Raw genomic sequence first — 17,380 nt, 5'->3', positions numbered from 1 at the left:
GTTGCTATGAAATCGTGACTTCCGCCTCTTTTCAAATGTAAAACTTTGTTGTAGTTTGGTTTTTGTATTGATTTTACTGACATAATAGCCAATTTTGGTAGTACATCATTCAATCATTGTACGTAGCAGTGGACCCATCATCATAATTGGATATACCGTCCTATCTCCCTTCCTGCTCACAATCATCTTCTATCAAACATCCATCTAATGCTGTATTTCCGCACTACCACCAACACGCAAACGTGCAATATTAATATTTAATGCGATAACTTGTCGCTTCATTCAGTCAATATGGACGATATTGGCAACGGAATTCAAGATGGTGGGTGCCCAATACTGCCTTACCCTTAGGTCCCGCATGCCAATGTCGTCAAAATCTGACTTTGGGAGCACAGATATCGCGAGAATATCGCTTGATCACCAATATGAGTATCCACCTCCGCCACCTCCGGGTATTGCGACTGCGGGAATAGTTGCAGTGGACATCACAGATAAATTCTCAGAAGCCGTCAAGAGTAAGTTCTGTGTCGCTGACTTATTCGTTCATGACCCCGCCGTTGACTGAAGTCTGACCAGCTCTTGCACCCGGTGAACTTGTTAAAGATGGGGCATTTACTCTGTTCGAGTCCGTTTCAGGGCTTGAGGTTCGTCTATCGTGAAGGCTGGCTCGGTTAAATACTGATACACTTAGATCATGGATCCTAAAATGGACAGCGGCTGTGTTGAATCAGCAGAGGAGCTTGAAGAGCTTTACGATGTTGCGCGGCCACTGCTCCCAGAAGAGGTACTGGGAATTATAGACCAGCTTCTCTGTCACGAGGTAAGTGCTTCAGTAGCAAAGCAACTATACAAACTAATAATGTTGCTCAGATGGCATGGCATCAGGGATATCCTCTTTCACAGACTCTATTCACTAGTGTATACGCTGAGGCGCTCCTGACACCCACCCCACGAACTGTCGAGGACGCTCATTTCGTTCGAAACGGCTCATATGGTTCTTCTGGACAATCTGACATGCTTAAAATATTGAGAGCGTACTGTCTTGGTTTGCTCAAAGCTTGCGGTTATGTCAATGAACGGATTAGATCAGAACACTACTATGAAGTAAGTGTGAACCGATATCATAGCAAATGGATTATTTTTGGCTGACGCATACTTTCAAGGAAGAAGATTTCGTGACAAACACATACAGCCGCACCTTACTTGCTGAAATACAACCCCAGGCTATCCGGCAGGCTATCCAAGAAGCAAGAGACCTGCTCATCACATTATCTACCGGCGTCAGCGATGATCTTCGAGAAGCACTTGACCAACGACTGCAGCTAAGGTTGTACTTTCTGGAAGCAACAGAATGCCCCAAGCACGTGAAGGAGCCCGAGGTTGCGCGAAAGCCATGGCTTGAAGGGCTCAAGGTTCTTCCAGCCATCAAGTCATCTCACACCTTGGGAAAACCAGTCGACGAGGCCTTCAGTGCCAAGCTCCAACGAAAGCTTGCTAGCACTATGCCCCCTAGACCGATTGTGCAGTTAAAATTCGAGGATGCATTTGGTCATCTTTCAAGGCTGTTCACGGACGGTGTTGAATTGATTGATGTGCTAAACTATACCGACTCCCAATGTCTACAAGTAAGCATTGGATTGTTCTTCAGAGAATGTCAACACTAAATATTTTTAGAACTTCGTCTTGCAGTTTCAAGCCAAGAAGCCTCAACCACTGGTTTTCGTACGGACTCTACTTCAGACTTTCCTCTTTAACGAGATGGAAGTTCTAGGCTCAATGAGTATTCGGCAGATTATGGATGATGACTTTTCTATTGTGTCGATGCCGGCCAGCGTCCAACTTGATCGAAACAACGACGAGATCGAATTCCCCCAAGATCCGCGATTCATTGTTGCGCAACAAATGGAACTGTTTCGACAAAGAGCGGCTCAATCGTTTCTCGACATCTTCAGGACCTTTTGTCAGAACAGGTGTCGTGTCCGGCGCACGCTCTGCCATATCATCAGGGACTGGGATAATGTCCAGCTCGATGCTGAAGAGATTGATCAAATTATCCAGGTCAAGTTAAACGAGAAGCCAATGAGGCATTTCACAGGAGCAAATTCTCAACCAGTCGACACCTACTCCCTCCCACTATCGTCCTGGACGTACTTATACAAGATTCGCCAGATGGAATGGATTGTACAACTTGGTTTCGAGTTGGAAGTCTATCAGCCAGACGAACTTGCCGGTATGTATTGGTATCTCAACTACCTAGCCAAATGGAGAGTTCAGCATACAGAAAGGCTCAAGTCCTTCATTGTTCGAAGAGTCGAGGAATCTCGCGCACCTTCTCAACCGCGAAATCCTTCAGTTGATCGCCAACTTGAGCGATCCCTTGCCTTTATTCGGCTTATGCTTCTCGATGCTGCTGTCACATGGGAATTGTCAGATGCGCTATCATGTCTTTACACAGCTCTAATGCGGCTCGAGTTGGTCAAGGTACCTCCGCGACCGTATAGCAACGACGAACTCCGCTTTGAGCTGCGGATGAGACCATTCGCCGTTATTGGCCTACCGCCTTGCCCGGGCTTCCCAGAGTTTATTCTCGGAACCACGCAACCAGAATCGTCGACGGTGGATATTCTTCAATATGCAGAAAGAGCTCTGAAGGGTGCAAAGCAAGGGCTTGAGGTTCTGAGCAAGTTGTCTGCGGCAGATTCGTTCTCAGTTGGTTCTCACGATAAATGGCAGACTTCAAAGAAGAACGCGCTCAAAGCATGTATTGCAACAGGGCTCGCGATTACGGCTGTGCTGAAGGCATCAAAGGAAGATGCGAGTAATCTGAAGCTCAGAGCTGAGGTGCCAACTCCTGATAAGTGTTATCATGACTGGTGGATTGTACCTCGTCTGGTTCCTGTCTGAAGCTTATTGAAGGAAATCCATGTATAATGACAAAATGAGCTTAAATTGAATTGTTACATCAAAGCCGCCTTAGAGTATTCGGGTATCCAGATGAGAGCAACACCCTCTTCCAATATTCCTGGTTACCAGCCCTGGTTTCAAACATCAAACAGAACATGAACTAATACTAGGTATATAAGATACAACGCCATTTCCATTGTGCCAATTTCAATAACAAACTGAACACATCCTCACCGCAAATGCTTTTCGGTAATCGGAATGAGATACCGAGAATAATTGGGGATCTTCAATCCTGGTTCTGATAAGAAAGACAGGTCTAGTGGGACCAGTGCTTAAGCTAGCTTAAGCGGCGACACGTCGGCGAGCGGCCTGGGCCATTCGGAGACGAACGGTCTGCTCATAGAGAACGTCCTTGAAGGCAAAGAGGAGCGCAGCAGTGAGGACGCTCTGGGTGACTTTAGGGCCGATACCTGTTAATGAGAGTCAGCGAATTGCTAAATCAGATGGTGACTTGATATTTTACCTCGGTAGAGACCAGAGTAACCGCTCTCACGGACGATGCGAGAAAGAGCGCTAAGGGAACCCTCCTTCTTACCGCTGCCCTGGACGTGCATCTGAGACTTGACGGTGATGTAAGGGTAGGTGATGGCAGTAGCAAACAGCTTGCCAAGGGCGCCGAGGAAGAAGGCGATAGTAGGAGTCACCTTGCGACGCTTCTCAACTGTGTTCTTGAGTTGCTCAAAGAGAGTGTACTGAAGAATAGGGTTGATAACGAGGACAAGAGCTGGGATGACCCCAGAGAAGAGAGCCTGAGGACCCTCGTTCTTGAGGAGCAGCAACAGAGTGCCGATGGTGCTGGGAGCCTTGGCAGGCTTAGACTCGCCAGCCTCGACATCCTGCTTCTTCTCCTGCTGGCGAGTGGTGACTCGGGTGTTGACGACCCAGATAGGGTTGGTGATGATGACGGTGGCCGAACCAGCGATAGCACCAGCAATCATGGACTCAACGGTGGTGAGCTTGGCGCCAGCGCGACCAGCCTTAGCAGCAGCCTTCTCGAAGAAACCGCGAGTCCATTCGTACCAGTAGTAGTAGACAAAGTTGGTGACGCTGATGCCGAAGAGGGCCGAGTTAATACCGGAGTAGAGACCAGAGATACCCTCACGGGCGATGATGTTGCCAACAGCCTCGCTGAACTTGCTCTCGGCCTTCTTAGACTCGACCTGAGCGCGTGTTGAGAGGGTGATGAGAGGGTAGCTTGAGATATCATCAGCGCACTGTAATGCGTCATTGGGGTATTCGCAAGCCTTACGTCAGGATCATGGACAGAAGACCACCTCCAGCGCCAGCAAGAGCGTGAGCGACATTGTCATTCTGAGGGATTGCTTGAGTCTCAGGCGCCGTGCTGATTTCGACCTTGTTAGGAGTAATCTCGACCTTTGTCACAGGCGTATCGATCTGAGGAGTGGTCTCCTTTTCGGCGTTGTCTGACATGATGCCGTTTGTAAATGGTCGATGTAGTATACAAGTTTAAGCTTAAGCGAGGCGCGTGTAAGCGATGTTTATGTAGGACAGAAATGGATCGAATTGAATTGATGGGGAATGAACAGTAATTAAAAACCTGGGGAAGGGAAACTTACAAGTCGCGCGGGGCCGTGCTCGATTAGAGGAGCCCAGATACAAGTATTTAAAGCTTGTAAGGAAAGGTATTGGAGGGAGACTTGTATCTCGGGATCGGCAATGACTTGACTCGAGAGCTAGAGGACGTCTACTGTAAGGCCTAGGTATCTCAGGTAGGTCCCTCTCCCTAAATATACCGTACCGAGGTCGGGACGGGAGTTGATACCGAGTAACACTTCCCTAAAAGTCGGCCTCTGTTCCGCATCTGAAAATGAGGTCACTTCCCTGCATGTGATGTGGGGAAAAGGGACAATGCCTTGGGCCGGTGACTTGAGATCTTTACCGTTTGACACTAGTCCCAATTGGGGCACAAGACAACAGTCGAAGATTCAAGCCACGGAGCCAAGGAGAAACAGAAGATGCGGGCAAAGTTCACGCTTTTGTCCCCACTTGCCTCATTGGGGCCAAAGTAAACACTGGACCCATGCCGCCACGTCTATCCCTGTCAAAATCCAACAAAGCACAAGCACACCGCGGGTTGGTTTTGGCTTTGCAACGGATGGACGGTAGTGTTTGCATATACCATGACAATTTTGAATTTGGCATTTTGCATTCCATGAATGATTAACGAAACCACCATTCGTCAATGCCAAAACGCAAAAGTTTAGGCGTTGACAACGACTCTTTTGCCGTCCGCTGGCATTCTTTTGCCGATATGAACACACCCAGCGCGGATATTATGTCGTCACCCGATCCTCTAAACGATACCGTTGAACAGAGTGTCGTGCCCCCTCCATCCACGCGCCGTGTCGTCCGCAGCAGCCAACGGTCCAGCCGCTTCTCTTCCATGGGCTTAGGAACCTCTCCTAGGAAACAGACTTTCGAACTCGAGGTTGGAGATAATAAAGCGCCCCAGAAATTACTAGTTACGGTCGAGACAGAGGAACCAAGCGCGACTGCAGGCCCCAGCAGCGCGCGACGAAAACTATTCCAAGACAGCCCTTACCTACCGATATCGCGACGCAGAGAAATGGCGACGACCACGACGACTGTGCCGCTAAAGGGGGCGATCGAGGACGATAACAACGCGACTCCTAGGAAACGAGGACGACCAAGAAAAACAAATGGCACACCGCTACCCAGTGCAGGCACCAAGAGAAAGTCAATAACACCGATGCATGGAAGCCCCCGGAGAAGACAACGCACGACAAAAGATACAGATACAGATGCACCAAATAAATCGGCAGACAGTAATGCGCAGCCAACACCAGGAACAAAAAGACGAGGTCGACCACCAAAGAACCGTCTTGTTGACCCACCAAATGCCACAGAAGACGAACAAAACGCGAGGGGGATTTCAGAAACGAGTAACAGATCAGAAAGTCAAGCTCTCGATAAGATTGAGGTTGCTGGCGATGCATCCGACCTGCCCTCTCTCCGCGCCGACGACTCACAAGCCGACAACGATGTAACTCTGGTCATTACGCCGTCAGAAGCTGAAGCAAATCAATTACGCGCAAACCGAACCGCGAATATTAGCGCGCCTGCTCAGCAATCGGAACCCGACTCAGATATTTGGATGGCAACATTAGACGATGAACCAACGCCGCGGCCGGGGAGTCGCGCAACCCAAAATGCGCCTGCTCCTTCAAGTCCAGATCATGGACGAGCAGATGATTCCTCAGATTTTGGAGATTATGGCTTTGGACCAGCTGGAAGCGACGTATCTTCTGCAGACGAACCTCAAAGCGACACCCGTCCTGGGAACGAAGATACGGTCGCAGCGGGTGAAGACTTTAGCATGATATTCATGGACTCGCTCCCCTCGCTACAAGCCAGTATGCGCAGCTCTGTTCGAGAGATCGCCGAAAACGACATTGGCGAGGAAACCAGCCTAATTATTAACAACACTTTGGAGTCTCTACGGCAGTCTCTGCAGGATCGCGACAGACCTAACGTGAACAAGGAAACCGCTGAGCAAGACAAGGAGCCCCAACCATCCGCACCCGCTCCCGCTGAGCCTCGAGATGAACTCCGACAATCTACTATTCGTCCACCCATGACCTTTTCACCTAACCGCAACTTATCTTCCATATGGCGTCAGACTCCGCGAAGAATGGGCTCTTCTCCATTGCGACGGCAAGTGTTGCAGTCAAACGCGCGAGACAATGCGGATGCTGAATATCGCGGATCTCCTCTGGCAACACAACGACAAGACTCCTCACATCTCGAAATCGATAATTCAAGCTTGTACGACGACTCGTTCTCAGAGATACCTGATGCAGTACTTGAGGCAGCCACTCCCCGCCGCCCTCGAGCCATGGCCAAGAAAGCACCATCAGAGACTGAGGATGTTGAAATGGGGGATGCGGACCTTATCCAGTTTGAAGATGAGCCCCAGCAAGCAGAGATACAGCAACGAGAGCAAGTGGTTGAAGAACAAGGTGCAGAAGCAGAACAGGAGGCAGTCGAAGATCAAGAGTCAGTCGAAGCGCAAGAACAACAGGAGGCTGAACCTCCAGCAGCTTCGGTTGGAAGCGTTATCTCTCGTTCGGATGGCGGGCGCCTCCCCACCCCTGACGACACCCCTCCAAATATCGATTTTGGAAACAATACTGCCCCGAAGTCAACAAGCATATCGCAGAGTCCAGCTAGGTCTGCATCTTCCAGAAATTCACCGCCGAGGAATTCATCACCGGCGCCCGCCACCCAAGCCCAGGTACCACCTGAAACTATAGAGATTGAAGACGAAGTTGTTGATCAAGCTGTTGAAACTACCGGGCAAGTCACCAACGGGGCTATTGTCGAAGTCGAAGAACTAGCCGACAACGATGATGAACCTATCATGGATATGACTATTATGCCTGAACCTGATGACCATTCTGTTCCAGATGGCCAGCCCTTGGAAGAGACCATTATGGAAGACCTGGTTGAAGAGGAACCTGAAGAGGCCCAAGAGATTCCTGAAATCGTTGTACCTCAGCAACCCCGTTTGTCCTTAGAGGCCGAAATGCAGCAGCCAGAAGTCACGCCACTAAATCAACTTACATCGCCTATCCAGGAACCTCAATCGTTGCCTGATGTGCCACCAGAGAGAGTCAGACGTCCTACATTGTCCCCCATTATGAGGGCCGGGAGAGCTTTGCAGAGCGTGACCTCGGATCCTCCAACACCGGAGGCCCGCGACCATCATTTGCGAAGCCCTTTCAGGCGATCTGCTTCTAGAGAGTTGGGTCCAAGGGTAACTCAGCCAAATCTACGGACGAACGCGAGTCCTGGGAAGTCCCGTCCATTCACCGAAACTGCCCAGATCCCCAAAGGCGATGACGTTTATGACGACCCCTTTGGAACAAACACCAGACATACAGGTCAAGCTAGCTTTATGGAAGCTCTTGAGAGGAGAAGTGCTGGTTCGTCACCACGCCATCGCCGAACAATGTCCAGGGAATCTGCAGCAAGCTCTACGCATTTCCAGGCTCCCAGTGAGGGTGGAATGAGTTGGGTTGATAGAGAAGGTCCTATAAGCGACAACCTCAGAGGAGATGTACCCCTTGAGGCTTTTGCAAGATCAACAGCCAGACCTCCCGAGCCACAGTCCATATCTCATGGCCAATTGGACGGAACGGTGGATGACGCAGACGACGAAACCGAAGATGCCGGTGATGACATGGATCTGTGGGAGTTTGAGGCCCAAAGGTCTAGCCCTCATGCAGCCCGTCAGCCTTCACCAGCGAGGAAACCCGAGTCACCTATCCCCAGACGAAGCACTCTCCCAAGCCCTTGGAGGAGGCAGACTAACAAGGGAACGCAACGGCCTCCAACGACTGCAGATCAGACAAGGAATGAACTGGAAGAGAATGAAGAACACCTGGAAGAAGAGACCGCGCCTCAACCTGATAACATGGATGTTGCGCAGGATGAACCATCTCAGGCAGAGGAGTATTCTCTTGTTACTCAAAGGGAGGTTCCTCAAGAATCTGATAAGGCTCCTGCTACCGCCAAAGCGAACCGTTTCGACCTCTCGACTTTCTTCTCTTCACCGGCCGCGATCCCAGGCATGTTGGCTGACAAGCTCTCTCCTCTTAAGAAGATGTCCGTCTTTGGAGCGCGACCCACTGAGACCGAGCCTCAGCCGATGGAGACAGCTCACACCCTCCCGACAAGCTCCATGTTCCCACAGCTGCCACAACAGGAGCTTGTACCTCGAGGACAGCCAAGGGCAGGCTTCTTCTCTCCTATACGCCCTGTCCAGCCCCTGGCGAGGCGAGGCCTGTCTGAAGAACCTGAAAATGATGAATATTCTCGATCAGATTCACGGTCGAACATGTCATCGCCAAGTCGACAGGCAACGGCTTCCCCAAGACAAGACGAGCGCGACGCTTCTATGCAGGAAACATCTGAGCAACAAAATGACGGTGAACAGCAGGAAGAGCTCGACGAGGAGGGCACAGAGGTACTTGAAGAAGAAGAAGGCGAAGATCAAGTATCCGAGCCACTGCCTTCAGTGCCTCAGAAGATGAACTTTACTCCGCAGCGGAGAAATCCTAGTCAGAGTTTCTTCAAGGCTTCAACTCAGGCTGCTGCCCCTGACCCTGCCCCCATCCTGAGTAGTAGTGCCACCACTCCACCGAGGATGCAGCTCACTCACGCCGATATACAAAAGTGGCAGCAGCAAACATCCAATGCAAGTGAAGATTCCCCTGAGCGATCCACAGCTAGCACTCTCCTTCGTCCATTACCTCCCAAGAACGCTTCCCCGATCAAATCAAGTCTTCGTTCGCCACTTAAACCTCACACTCCTGGCCGTGTGGTTGAGTTTACCAGCAGCGTCCTATCTCCCATCGAGCAAGCCAAGGTTCGACACCAACGTCGACTATCCAACTCCTCAGCAGCATCTCAGTCAAGCACAGGTGCCCAGCGTCCTCGTGCAAGAGCACTACCACATCAAACTGCTAACAAGGAGAATAACACCATCCCGCAAATTCCTATATATAACGAGAAACTCCCAACAAAACAAACCCACCCTGAACCACTCTCCCAAACGGTCTGGACACGAAGACACTGGCTGCTCTTGGATGATCTTCTTCAACAGCGACGTCAGGGCCCCTTCAGGCTTCATTTTGAACGCTATTCAGACCAATATCTTGGAAAGACGGTCGCAAGCCAAGGCGAGTCAATGACGCTGGAGCGTTGGCACTTGGACTGCGCCGACGCTTTCAAAGCACAAGTCGGCGGCTGGGATGAGGCTGCACTAGTCAAAAGATTATTTGCCTTAATTCTGGGTGAAGAGAAGAGAAGCCGAGGAGCTGGTAAACCAGCGCGAGTTATGTTTCACTAAACGACATGAAAGAATCCTGTTTTTATAAAAGGTTTGGTTTTTTTTTGTATTTTTCTTTTTGTATAGAATCACGAATATGGCATAGTTAGCATTTCATGAGGCGTTCTGTTTCATAAGTAGGTGGCTGTTATTGTTGTTTGGAGATACCAGATACCGCTTGTTGTATCCTTTATGCTTTCTTTGCATATGATTACATACCCCTGTCTTGCAGCGCAGTCTGTTGGGGGCATCAGCATATATATAGTTTTGGTTATTCGTTTCAGATATGGTTGTGCAAGCAAATGAAATACATGTATGTGCCGCTCAGCATAGACGATTCTGTTCCCTCTTGAAACGCCTGGTCTAAAAGCGTGTGATATATTACATACAACAACTAATGTGCCTCTCATTGCTAATCTATTCCAGCATGGAAGCTTGGTTCGTGTAAAGTACATCCACCACACTGCTCAGTTTCTCGATTGTTGCCAGAGCCGCATCATAGGACTCATCTCGGTGCGTCTCGTCAAAGATGATGAGACAACCAGCGCCCTGGTCCAAAACACCGATAATAACCTTGTCCAAGATCATCTGAGACAGTTTTCGCTCAACCTGCTGGGTGTCAAGGCCAACCATCTTGGCAATGTGGTCGATTTCGACGCGTGAGAAAGGCTCGATGACTTTGATGAGGTTCTGCTCCAACATAGCATCATATAGGCGGCGAAGGTGGTTGCGGATGAAAGCGTCGCTACCGAGCTCATATCGGTAAGAAGAAAGTGCTCGCTCATACTCCTCCAATGATCGATTCGAATGTGCGCGGGCAATGGCCTTCATGGCCTCTAGGTTCTTGCCAGCGTACTTCAGGGCTTGCTTGGAAGTCATCAAGTTGTTGACATCGTCAACGAGGTTTAGCATGATCTTGCAAAGAAGCATGTACTGAAGAGCAGCCTGAGCTCGGGTGCTCTCATCTTGAGAGTGGTAGCCATCGAGAGCCTCAATGAAGTAGGAGAAAGCGGTGTTGAAGTCCTTATCCTCAGCATGAAGCATACCGCTCTGCATGTCGAGGTTAGCCTGTAGCATCGGAGGGGTATATACGCTGGCGGCGCTTGTTCGTGCACTGGTAAGAGCGGCACGGGACTTGGGGATGTTGCCAAGGGCGTGGTAAACTCTCGACTCGAGGAGCTGAACTTCGACGAGTCGGAGCTTGTCATCGAGACGCTTGAGCTCGCGAAGAAGGTTGTTAATGAGACCGAGGGCTTCGTAGTAGGATTGCTTTGCCATCTGGAGAGTGACAAGGCGGACCTCGAGGTCCTGTCGCTGAAACGCGCGGCGCTCGGCGGTGGCCCATTCTATACAGTCCTTGGTGACGGAGATTTCGATATCGGTGCTATCGGGGATTTCCTTGATGAGGTCGAGCAGTTGGCGGACTACATCACCGCGTTAGCTAGCTGTTACACTTCGAGGCAGGATCATGTGGTGTTGAGAACATACCAAGCTTTGCTGACTTGGCCTTTGCGAAAGAAGAGAAGACCGTTCTGCTCTCTTTGACCAGGGTCACCAACTCTTGGGTATTCCTGTCGTTTTTGTTAGCGGGGCACAGGAACAGCGGTGTTGAAGAGTGCGCACTTCTCGTCTCGATACAGCTCTCCTAAGCTGATCAGAGCAGTCTCGTACTCGCGAGTAGCAGCATCGGATGTGGTGCTGGGAGCCTTGGAGATGATGTCCTTGTAGATGGCCTCAGCCTTTCGAGGGTCAGACTTGGCGAGCTTCTGCGCTTCCTGGACCCTCGCCGATTCGGCCGCCGCCATTGTGAAGGATGTGTTTGCGCGTGTCGCTGGATATGATCGTGGGTGATAGGTTATGCGCTATTAAGGCGGAGACGAGACGTTGGTGGCGCTGAAGAGTAGTGGTCGTTATCCTGAAGTTGTTTAGTTAGAGGTATGTTGAAGCAATAGCATAGCGAACAGCTACCTAACCTTAGCCTCCAGGTTGCCAGAGCACGACGTAGGCCAGTAAAAGAGTGGATCCTACAGCCTCATGGGAGGAAACAGCCCAGGGCAGCAATTGGATCAATGATGCAGTGACGGGCTTTTGTTGATCCGCGTATACTTCCAGGTAGGTACGTATCTGATCCTAGATGTGGCCCTTGCCCTGCTATTGCCCGCCGAATGGAAGCTTCCCGTCCCCGGAAGAGAAGCCGGCGCGACCCTTCTAAATGCGAAGCGAATCAATCATGCCGACAGCTAAAATTTCAGTCCTAACTCGGAGCTTCCAAACTTCCTGATACCTACCCACCACAGCCACTGCACACTTACTTAAGTGCATCAGCCTATCTCCGTCGAGTCTTCCTCGTCATTTACTTTGTTCCTACCAAAATCTATAATATAATTCCTCATATACCTCACAATGTTCCGCCAGGCCATTGCTACCTCATCCCGCGCTCTGCGAGCTGCTCCCAAGGTCGCCGTCCCCCGACTTTTCATTCAGTCGCAATTCCAGGCTGCGCCCGCCTTTGCTCTTAGATCCGTTCAGCCCGCCGTGTCGAGATGGTACAGTGACGCTAAGGAGACTGAGGCCAAGCCTGCTGAGGAGGCCAAAACGGAGGAAAAGCCCGCTGAGGGCGAGAAAGAGAGCGATCCTCTCGCTGAGCTCAAGAAGGAGCTTGCAGCCAAGGAGAACGAGGTTAAGGACTGGAAGGTTTGTGATACTAAATGTAAAATTTGACATGGGAAAACTGACTCTCTTGTAGGATAAGTGTATGCGCACCGTCGCCGATTTCCGCAATCTCCAAGAGCGCACTACACGTGAGGTCAAGGCCGCCAAAGATTTTGCCATCCAAAAATTCGCCAAGGATCTCGTCGACAGCGTCGACAACCTCGACCGCGCCCTTGGAATGGTTCCCAAGGATAAGCTCAACGCCCCAGACCGACCTGAGGGCCTCGAGGATCTCGCCAACCTGTATGAGGGTCTCAAGATGACCGAAGATATCCTCATGAACACCCTCAAGAAGCATGGTCTCGAGCGACTCAATCCCGAGGGCGAGAAGTTCAACCCCAACGAGCAGGAGGCCACTTTTATGACTCCCCAGCCCGATAAGGAAGACGGCACTGTTTTCTTCGTTCAACAGAAGGGCTTCAAGCTTAACGGCCGGGTGCTGCGCGCCGCCAAGGTCGGTGTTGTCAAGAACAAATAAGTAAATCGTTCTTCCATAATGACGGAGATATGTGTTTTGATGACATCTCCACACTCAATCGCATCTTGCGTGTACTTTTAGACGAGGTTATATCGGTTGGCGTTGGCTCTATGTATAATGCTCCCCTCATGATGGTCATTTTTCAACTTGTATGATGGTTACAGGTGCTTGGACAGGAGAAAAGTTTCAAAAGAGCTGGGACATTTGTACATAAATAACAAGACGTACTTGTATAACAGTGGGGGCAACTGGGCGGTATAGTCGACCTAAGAGGGTCTTTTCAGGACATGATCCATGTTGTCCAGAGGTAAAAATGAATACCTAAGCTGGTAACTCAGCTACGATGATGAAGCATGTGAAGCGGGCCTGTGCAAAAGTTAGTCACAATGTGGCCATAGAATGGTGAAAGAAACCTAGAAAGAAAGAGATTATGAACTGACTGTCAATCTCACCGGTGCCGTTGTGGCGAAGATTTATTAATCAGGGTTCACAGGCCGAAGATTGCATTCGAAACTATAACTCAGTGTTTATTCACTTAGCTGATACTCAACTTACAAATATACTACAGGAGTCATCAATAACATACATCACAGCCAAGGCAACACACTCATTTAGTTGTAAACTTTGATTCCAGCAATCCTATCAACTCAGTACAACCGCGCGCCAAAACACTAACAAAAGGAAGGCCATCAAAACACCCAGCACCTCAACTTGCCTGGTGCCAACGGTAGGATACATATAAAAAACAGCCTGCAACTCTAGTTGCTCCCCTATCTCATAAGTCACTTTCAGATATAAAAAAAAAAAAAAAAGCAAATACAAATGTGCGCGCTTCCTCCCATGCCATGCCATACTTTCGATCCCGAACTATGTCCCCTATCCCTCCGAGATACATCTCTTGTGTAGGTGAACGCCTGCGATGTCCTCTCTCTGGGCCTGTTTACCTACCACGAGTGAGTTCCTTTATCAGTGTTAAAACAGCAATGAAGGTAAAGAAATAACGTAAATGTGAATCGTTATAAGAAACAATGTTCATGCGATGGTCATTACAACTCTTTTAATGCTGGCCCATCGAGCTGCCTTTTCTTTATGTGGCCCTCCTGGCCTCCCCTCCCCAGGAGAAGATGACAAGGGAGGCTTTGCAAGACAATGATGGGTAGAAAAGTTCCTCAATTCAAGAAAACAATCTTTCATCCATCTCTGGCTGTGAGCGCCTTTAGAGGATTGGACACCTTCTCTTCTTCCTCTTAATCTGTCCCACCCCAGGTGTTGATGACTTGCTCTCTTTGGAAGAACCTGAGGCTGCTGCCGCTTCGATGGTTTTCCGGTCATTAGCGACGACAGTGTTGATAGCCTGCTCAAAAATCTCGTCGACGCCTGACATTTCCTTGCTACTGCACTCCATGTACTGCGCGTTCATCTTCTTAGCAACGGCCATGCCTTGCTCCGTAGTGACTGGAGTAAGGCCTTGCGTCTTAAGCATATCAATGCAAGTCTTCTTGTAGCGAAGATCTGACTTGAGACCCACAAGAACCAGAGGAGTGTATGGGCAGAAGTGTAGAACCTCGGGGTACCACTATAGAAGGGTGATTAGTATAAGATGCGCTGAGAAGGGATATGATCATACCTTATCAAGGACGTTGTCTAGCGAGTTCGGACAGTCGATAGCAAAGCATACAAAGATCAAGTCGGTCTCAGGGTATGAAAGCGGTCGGAGACGGTCATATTCCTCTTGGCCGGCTGTATCCCACAATGCAAGTTCCACAGTCTTACCAGTGGCTGAGTGGATAGGATAGGTGATGTAGTTTTCAAAGACAGTAGGCACATATTTCTGTGATTGTTAGTGTCGGTACACTGAGAGTAGCTGGAGAGAGCTGCTTACCTCTGGGAAGTAACCTTGGCTATAGCTAATGAGCAAGCAGGTCTTGCCGCAACCACCATCTCCGACAACAACAATCTTCTTGGAAAAGGTGGGCGCTTCTGTGACGTGAGTCGCTGCCGACTCGCGGCCCGTCGACGAGCTCATAGTGGTGCTGACCGTACCCTCACTGGAGCGCGTGCGCTGTTGACGACGGATCTGCTCGTTGGTGTCAAAGTACGAAGTATGATACTGATGCGATGATGCCATGCTTGGGCGCAAGGCTGTGCTGCAGGGTCGGGAGTGCAGGCTCAAGCGCGTGTCTTTTTGAGGATTGCTTGGCCTTTGGGAGAGATCGCCTTAAGAATGCGCTTCTGAAGAATGAAGAATGTTCGGCTGTATAGTGCTCCTGATGGTGCGGGGTGGAAGAGAGACAAAGCAATCGAGCGTTTAATGCGATGGAGCAAACGGGGGAGAGGAGTGATGTAAAGGAGGGCGAGGACGAGATAAGGACGAAGAGGAAGACGATTATGGGCCTAACTGAGTTGAGTTGAGATGTTTGGGGCTAAAAGGATCCTTTGAAAGATGATTTCTTGTCTGGTAGAGCTCCTTTGCTTGTGTTGACTCGGTTTTGAGTTGTTTGTTTGCGGCAAGTTTAAACTTAGTCGCTTCAAGACCAAAGAGTGGAAGGACTATGGGGAGTCAAGTCTCAAGTGTGGCTTTGTTGCACCACCAAGTTACCCGAGTAAACATGTTGACGGGGCAACTGCTATCTTTATCCGGGGGGTTACTTCATGCATCGGAGCTGAAAATGACGGAGATGATTGGTCCGTGCACGTGCTTGCTCACGAGAAAATTTCCAAGCCAAGGTCACTCACTTTCACTGCCACTTTCTCGCTTCTTTGTTCACGGCAAGGTCCTGCTACTAGCGCGTGTTTGCTCCATATCCATTCAGTCTCTGCCTATTTCTTCCTCTCCTCTCAACAAATTCTCTTCTCTCCTCCTTTCTTTTCTTTTGTAAACTTGTCGTCAACAACGCAGCAAAGAACATTCAGTCATGGACTGGAAGACACCCAGCAAATACATCACTCTCGTTTCTGGCGATGGCTTCGAGTTTGTCGTTCTACGCGATGCTGCTCTTGTCAGTCCAATCATCAAGGGCATGCTCGACGTGAGAAGCCAGTTCGCCGAAGCCAAAGAGGCCCGTTGTGTCTTCCAAGAGATGAGGTAGGTTGATATCATCGACATGCCATCTTCTCCAGATGGCCTGCTGCGTGGATTGATGACACTTCATCATGCTTTCCAGACAGAACAACCGAGATCTCTCAGTTGGGCTATATGACTACTCACTACACTTGACCTGACCACACGCACACCGAGCCTGGTCGTGCCTTGTCTCTGCTGAACCATTTCAAACCTGGAAGAGCTAGACGCTGATGATGATTCTATCAACAGCGCCATGGTCCTTGATAAGGTTGTCGAATACTTCCACTACTGGTACCGCTACCGTAACAGCGAGGATGTTCCCGACATGGAGATCCCGGTCGAGCTCTGCCTCGAACTGTTGGCCGCGGCAGATTACCTGGGCCTGGACCAGTATGCAGCCCAGCCATGCATTGCTACAACCGATTGCTTCGATACTAATCTCATCCAGGGCGAATATGGGCATGAAGTGAGAAGCTACGAGATCCTAACTCAGATATGGGCATGAAGAGTATGCCCTAATCTCAGCATTTAATGACGGCGTTTTGGAGTTGGTATGGTAAGGTTCAGTCGGTCTTATGCAGCTCTCTTCAGACCTTACAGTTTATCTTTGTTCTTGCGAATGATGGTAATGGACTTACACTAGAGACGATTGACACACGTCGAACCAGAACAGATCTAGTTTCTTGATTCCGATGCCAACATGCGCAACCGTGACTTGTCACCATTTCAGCATATGCGTTCTTCTCTTCACTCCTCCGTGGGTCGAACGTCTATTAGAGATGGAAGATTAAAGTAACCCTCTCACTCTGCGTTACTCAGTTGACGCATTGAGCTTTCGCTTTTTCTGAAGGGCAACATTTCTTGATTGAAAAATTGTTTTAAGTGAGACTTTTCAATGTATGTCATCAATATTCTGTACTTCATGCACTCTCGGAGTAATTCCATAAGAAGGCAAGGGAAGCTAGTCCATCGTACATAAGACTCACTTAAGCTGATGGATGCGGCATGGAAGACAAGGATATGTTGACTCATGATCAAGCATTACCACTCAATGGTCACTGCCCCAAGCAAAGACTCGACCTTAATTCACGGACTCACATCAAGAGACTGGGTATCCTTGTGCTTGGTGGTTCTCCTACTACATCTCAGCATGGTGGAGACCCAGGACCAATTGGTAGCGCTGCCATACCTCGAATAGGAAAAAAATGACTATGAAGGCTTGAGCTTATGTGATATAAACGTTTGTCTCATTTCAATATCTGAGTCATTGTTTTAGGCAGGAAAGCGT

The 17,380-nt window shown here is 49.6% G+C and overlaps 7 protein-coding genes across 7 annotated transcripts; 4 read left to right on the top strand and 3 right to left on the bottom strand.

Moving 5' to 3' along the window:
* Positions 1-25: 25 nt before the first annotated feature.
* Positions 26-2,926, top strand: FOBCDRAFT_211030 (Mak10 subunit, NatC N-terminal acetyltransferase-domain-containing protein). The gene is made up of 7 exons (XM_031181447.3): positions 26-322; positions 396-515; positions 577-644; positions 692-820; positions 871-1,104; positions 1,164-1,625; positions 1,675-2,926. Exons 1-7 carry the CDS (start codon positions 292-294, stop codon positions 2,902-2,904), a joined length of 2,274 nt encoding a protein of 757 aa, XP_031042215.2. The 5' UTR covers positions 26-291; the 3' UTR covers positions 2,905-2,926.
* FOBCDRAFT_211028 (mitochondrial carrier domain-containing protein) lies at positions 2,927-4,840 on the bottom strand. The gene is made up of 4 exons (XM_031181445.3): positions 4,542-4,840; positions 4,214-4,436; positions 3,428-4,158; positions 2,927-3,374 (listed from the first exon to the last, which is right to left on the bottom strand). The coding sequence occupies exons 2-4, from the start codon at positions 4,393-4,395 to the stop codon at positions 3,247-3,249; spliced, it is 1,041 nt and encodes a 346-aa protein (XP_031042213.1). The 5' UTR covers positions 4,396-4,436; positions 4,542-4,840; the 3' UTR covers positions 2,927-3,246.
* Positions 4,841-5,099: 259 nt separating this feature from the next.
* FOBCDRAFT_211027 (uncharacterized protein) lies at positions 5,100-10,110 on the top strand. The gene has a single exon (XM_031181444.3). The coding sequence runs from the start codon at positions 5,168-5,170 to the stop codon at positions 9,857-9,859; it is 4,692 nt and encodes a 1,563-aa protein (XP_031042212.3). The 5' UTR covers positions 5,100-5,167; the 3' UTR covers positions 9,860-10,110.
* Positions 10,111-10,155: 45 nt separating this feature from the next.
* FOBCDRAFT_2790 (uncharacterized protein) lies at positions 10,156-11,808 on the bottom strand. Its single transcript, XM_031181443.3, has 3 exons — positions 11,462-11,808; positions 11,327-11,409; positions 10,156-11,262 (listed from the first exon to the last, which is right to left on the bottom strand). Exons 1-3 carry the CDS (start codon positions 11,641-11,643, stop codon positions 10,256-10,258), a joined length of 1,272 nt encoding a protein of 423 aa, XP_031042211.1. The 5' UTR covers positions 11,644-11,808; the 3' UTR covers positions 10,156-10,255.
* Positions 11,809-11,968: 160 nt separating this feature from the next.
* Positions 11,969-13,513, top strand: FOBCDRAFT_211024 (GrpE-domain-containing protein). The gene is made up of 2 exons (XM_031181442.3): positions 11,969-12,532; positions 12,585-13,513. Exons 1-2 carry the CDS (start codon positions 12,242-12,244, stop codon positions 13,026-13,028), a joined length of 735 nt encoding a protein of 244 aa, XP_031042210.2. The 5' UTR covers positions 11,969-12,241; the 3' UTR covers positions 13,029-13,513.
* A 623-nt stretch (positions 13,514-14,136) lies between these two features.
* On the bottom strand, positions 14,137-15,289 carry FOBCDRAFT_2787 (P-loop containing nucleoside triphosphate hydrolase protein). The gene is made up of 3 exons (XM_031181441.3): positions 14,911-15,289; positions 14,656-14,859; positions 14,137-14,604 (listed from the first exon to the last, which is right to left on the bottom strand). Exons 1-3 carry the CDS (start codon positions 15,154-15,156, stop codon positions 14,245-14,247), a joined length of 810 nt encoding a protein of 269 aa, XP_031042209.1. The 5' UTR covers positions 15,157-15,289; the 3' UTR covers positions 14,137-14,244.
* Positions 15,290-15,943: 654 nt separating this feature from the next.
* On the top strand, positions 15,944-16,562 carry FOBCDRAFT_267055 (BTB/POZ protein; the record flags this gene model as incomplete). The annotated part of the gene is made up of 3 exons (XM_059611400.1): positions 15,944-16,113; positions 16,342-16,482; positions 16,541-16,562. 3 exons carry the CDS (start codon positions 15,944-15,946, stop codon positions 16,560-16,562), a joined length of 333 nt encoding a protein of 110 aa, XP_059463810.1.
* Between the last annotated feature and the right edge of the window lie 818 nt (positions 16,563-17,380).

This window comes from Fusarium oxysporum, chromosome I, assembly GCF_013085055.1.
Source record: "Fusarium oxysporum Fo47 chromosome I, complete sequence".
NCBI classification, from domain to species: domain Eukaryota; kingdom Fungi; phylum Ascomycota; class Sordariomycetes; order Hypocreales; family Nectriaceae; genus Fusarium; species Fusarium oxysporum.
The sequence above is the reverse complement of the archived record's forward strand: the minus strand, read 5'-3'. Positions and strand labels throughout refer to the sequence as shown.

Coding starts and splice junctions, on each gene's coding strand:
- FOBCDRAFT_211024 (XM_031181442.3), top strand. CDS start 12,242: ATGTTCCGCCAGGCCATTGCTACCTCATCCCGCGCTCTGCGAGCTGCT. Junction 12,533..12,584: donor ACGAGGTTAAGGACTGGAAG/GTTTGTGATACT, acceptor ACTCTCTTGTAG/GATAAGTGTATGCGCACCGT.
- FOBCDRAFT_211028 (XM_031181445.3), bottom strand. CDS start 4,395: ATGTCAGACAACGCCGAAAAGGAGACCACTCCTCAGATCGATACGCCT. Junction 4,159..4,213: donor CTTCTGTCCATGATCCTGAC/GTAAGGCTTGCG, acceptor TGATATCTCAAG/CTACCCTCTCATCACCCTCT. Junction 3,375..3,427: donor TTACTCTGGTCTCTACCGAG/GTAAAATATCAA, acceptor TCTCATTAACAG/GTATCGGCCCTAAAGTCACC.
- FOBCDRAFT_2787 (XM_031181441.3), bottom strand. CDS start 15,156: ATGGCATCATCGCATCAGTATCATACTTCGTACTTTGACACCAACGAG. Junction 14,860..14,910: donor GCCAAGGTTACTTCCCAGAG/GTAAGCAGCTCT, acceptor TAACAATCACAG/AAATATGTGCCTACTGTCTT. Junction 14,605..14,655: donor TAGACAACGTCCTTGATAAG/GTATGATCATAT, acceptor ACCCTTCTATAG/TGGTACCCCGAGGTTCTACA.
- FOBCDRAFT_2790 (XM_031181443.3), bottom strand. CDS start 11,643: ATGGCGGCGGCCGAATCGGCGAGGGTCCAGGAAGCGCAGAAGCTCGCC. Junction 11,410..11,461: donor GAGCTGTATCGAGACGAGAA/GTGCGCACTCTT, acceptor CAAAAACGACAG/GAATACCCAAGAGTTGGTGA. Junction 11,263..11,326: donor GGCCAAGTCAGCAAAGCTTG/GTATGTTCTCAA, acceptor GCGGTGATGTAG/TCCGCCAACTGCTCGACCTC.
- FOBCDRAFT_211030 (XM_031181447.3), top strand. CDS start 292: ATGGACGATATTGGCAACGGAATTCAAGATG. Junction 645..691: donor AGTCCGTTTCAGGGCTTGAG/GTTCGTCTATCG, acceptor TGATACACTTAG/ATCATGGATCCTAAAATGGA. Junction 821..870: donor ACCAGCTTCTCTGTCACGAG/GTAAGTGCTTCA, acceptor AATGTTGCTCAG/ATGGCATGGCATCAGGGATA.
- FOBCDRAFT_211027 (XM_031181444.3), top strand. CDS start 5,168: ATGCCAAAACGCAAAAGTTTAGGCGTTGACAACGACTCTTTTGCCGTC.